The sequence below is a fragment of the Plecotus auritus genome, assembly GCF_963455305.1.
Source record: "Plecotus auritus genome assembly, chromosome: 2".
Taxonomy (NCBI): Eukaryota; Metazoa; Chordata; class Mammalia; order Chiroptera; family Vespertilionidae; genus Plecotus; species Plecotus auritus.
Window position 1 is genome coordinate 175768900 of NC_137771.1, and position 3652 is coordinate 175772551.

The 3652-nt window shown below is 52.2% G+C and overlaps 1 protein-coding gene across 1 annotated transcript; it reads left to right on the plus strand.

Annotated features, from left to right (window-relative positions):
* Positions 1-845: 845 nt before the first annotated feature.
* On the plus strand, positions 846-2600 carry LRRC15 (leucine rich repeat containing 15; the record flags this gene model as incomplete). Its single annotated transcript, XM_080654884.1, has 1 exon — positions 846-2600. The coding sequence occupies one exon, from the start codon at positions 846-848 to the stop codon at positions 2598-2600; it is 1755 nt and encodes a 584-aa protein (XP_080511010.1).
* Positions 2601-3652: the final 1052 nt, after the last annotated feature.

Below are 3652 nucleotides of genomic sequence, written 5' to 3' on the forward strand. Positions count from 1 at the left end.
CATGTAGAGCTGACTGTGGTGTGGGCTTTAATGGAGGTTGGGAAGACCACCTGCATGGGAGAGTAGCTAATGCTGATTCATGGAATGTGGGAAAGTTTCCTAGAGGTGATTGCTTTAAAAAAATGTATTTTATTGATTTTTTACAGAGAGGAAGGGAGAGGGATAGAGAGTTAGAAATGTTGATGAGAGAGAAACATCAATCAGCTGCCTCCTGCACACCTCCTATTGGGGATGTGCCTGCAACCAAGGTACATGCCTTTGACCGGAATCGAACCTGGGACCTTTCAGTCCGCAGGCCGATGCTCTATCCACTGAGCCAAACCGGGCAGGGGTCCTCAAACTACGGCTAGCGGGCCACATGCGGCCCACCGAGGACATTTATCCAGCCCGCCGGGTGCCGCTGCCTGTCCTGCTTAGCAGCCGACTCGTCCCGGGCCCGCAGTGCGCATAGGAATTTGTTCATAGTTTTTTTTTTTAAACTATAGTCCGGCCCTCCAACGGTCTGAGGGACAGTGAACTGGCCCCCTGTTTAAAAAGTTTGAGGACCCCTGGGTTAGGGCAAGGTGACTGCTTTTGAGCCAGACTTGGAAGTATGGTAAATACTTGGATGAGGATGCAGAGCACTCTTGGTGGGGGAGATTGCTTGGGCAAAGCCATGGAAGTAGGAAGGCATGAGGAAAAGCAAAGAGGCTTGCTGACCAGACCATAGGGCATAAGTTGCGTATGTGGTGATGGGGTTCAAAGGCAAGCTAGTTTTTGGTACCAAAGATTGACCTTGGCTTAAAAACAGTGGGAGTGTTGGCGAGATGACCCTGACTCATGTGTTCTCTCCCTTTGCACAGGCCATGCCACTGAAACACTATCTCCTTTTGTTGGTGGGCTGCCAAGTCTGGGGTGCCGGGTTGGCCTACTATGGCTGCCCTAGTGAGTGTACTTGCTCCAGGGCCTCCCAGGTGGAGTGCACCGGGGCACGCATTGTGGCAGTGCCCACCCCTCTGCCCTGGAACGCCATGAGCCTGCAGATCCTCAACACGCACATCACCGAACTCAACGAGTCCCCGTTCCTCAACATCTCGGCCCTCATCGCCCTGAGGATTGAGAAGAATGAGCTATCCCAAATCATGCCTGGTGCCTTCCGCAACCTGGGCTCGCTGCGTTACCTCAGCCTCGCCAACAACAAGCTTCAGGTTCTGCCTATCGACCTCTTTCAGGGCCTGGACAACCTTGAATCACTCCTTCTGTCCAGCAACCAGCTGGTGCAGATCCAGCCAGCACACTTCTCCCAGTTCAGCAACCTCAAGGAGCTGCAGTTGCATGGCAACTACTTGGAATACATCCCTGATGGTGTTTTTGACCACTTGGGGGCCCTCAACAAGCTCAATCTGTGCAAGAACAGCCTCACCTACCTCTCACCCAGGATCTTCCAGCGCCTGGGAAACCTCCAAGTCCTCCGGCTGTGTGAGAACAGGCTCTCAGACATCCCCATGGGCACTTTTGATGGGCTGGGCAACCTCCAAGAGCTATCCCTGCAGCAAAACCAGATCGGTGTGCTCTCCCCTGGCCTCTTCAACAACAATCGTAACCTCCAGAAGATCTATCTATCCAACAACCACATCTCCCAGCTGCCCCCCGGCATCTTCATGCAGTTGCCCCAGCTCAACCGTCTCACGCTCTTTGGGAATTCCCTGAAGGAGCTCTCTCCAGGGACCTTTGGGCCCATGCACAACCTTCGAGAGCTTTGGCTCTACGACAACCACCTCACTTCTCTACCTGACAACATCTTCAGCAACCTCCGCCAGTTGCAGGTCCTGGTCCTCAGCCGCAACCAGATCGGCTACATCTCTCCTGGCGCCTTCAACGGGCTGGGAGAGCTGCGGGAGCTGTCCCTCCACACCAATGCACTGCAGGAGCTGGACGGGAATGTCTTCCGCATGTTGACCAACCTGCAGAACATTTCCCTGCAGAACAACCGCCTCAGACAGCTCCCAGGGAATATCTTTGCCAATGTCAATGGCCTCATGACCATCCAGCTGCAGAACAACCAGTTAGAGAACCTGCCAATAGGTATCTTTGATCACCTGGGGAACCTATGTGAACTTCGACTCTATGACAACCCCTGGAGGTGTGACTCAGGCATTCTTCCACTCCACAATTGGCTCCTGCTCAACAAGCCCAGGTTGGGGACAGACACCCTCCCGGTGTGTTCCAGCCCAGCCAGTGTCCGGGGCCAGTCCCTCATCATCATCAACGTCAACATTGCTGTTCCCAGTGTCCAAGCCCCAGTGATCCCTGAGGTGCCCAGCTACCCAGAAACGCCAAAGTACCCGGAAACTCCCAGCTATCCTGAAACCACTTCCATCTCCTCCACCACTGAGTCCACCAGCTCCGTGGAGGACTACACCGATCTGACCACCATCCAGGCCACTGATGACCGCAGCACGTGGGGCATGACCCGGGCCCAGAGCGGACTGGCCATTGCTGCCATTGTTATTGGCATCATTGCCCTGGCCTCCTCCATCGCTGCCTGCGTCTGCTGTTGCTGCTGTAAGAAGAGGAGCCACGCAGTCCTGATGCAGATGAAGTCACCCAATGAGTGTTAAAGAGGCAGGCTGGAGGCAGGGCTGGGGAATGGTGGGACCACTGGAGCATCTGGGAATTTCATCCTTTGACCTTCACCCCTGATTCCACAGAGCCATCCCCTGCTCCCTCTTTCTGGTCCCTGAGAGGAAGGCACCCTCACCTTTTCCTGACCTGCTCTTGCAGGACCTTCTTACCATTAGAGAGATCTGATCCTGCAGGGTTTCCAATTCACAGCCCTGGGCTTCCTTCAAGAAAGCTCCTCCTCCAAAGCCTCACCAGCTCTCCTCTGGGTGGGAACAACCTTCCCTGTGCCCGCGCCCCTGCTGGCCTCTGTAGACTCACTATTCCATGCCTGTTCACTTTATGGAAATAGTTCTCCACCGGGACAGCCTCTCTCCCAAGTATTCTGTGAGTTGATTTTCCTTCTTTTGCTCCTTTTATTGTTTGTGGCATGGCTCCACCCTGTCACTTCAGATGAAGCTCTCCTTTGATTTTCTGCACCTGAAGGCAAGGTGAGTTCTCTCCTCAAAGAAGGCTTCAACCCATATAACTGGTTTCTTCAGAACTGCCAAGCACCCTGGTTCTCAGGATGCTGTGAAAGAGAGAGGAGAAAATGATGCTGCTCAGTTCCTAGAGACAGAGCCATCATCAGGATATCTCATGATTTTTATTTGGAAAAGGAAGAAAGGCACAGTGAAACCAGTTCAGCCTTTTAGAGGATGGTATTTCCAAGCTGCAAAGTTAGCTTTAAATTTTTTAGTCTTTGAGGAATAAAATCATGTAGAATTTCTGACCTGTAGAAATGCTAAAATCAGCTTATTGGTACTGGATGGAGAAAGCAGCCTGGTACCTAGGGGTTCTTGTGTCTACCCCTAGAGTTTTTCTCTTTTAACTGTTTATTGAAGGAAAACATACATACAGAGCACAAAAGTGTATAGCTTGATGGATTTTCACAAACTGTACACACCCTGTAATCATCCTGATTAGCAAACAGGATATCACCAGTATCCTCTATCCCAGTCTTTTACTGAAGAAGACTGGGGCTTATGGGAAGTGGCACAGACTTACCTGG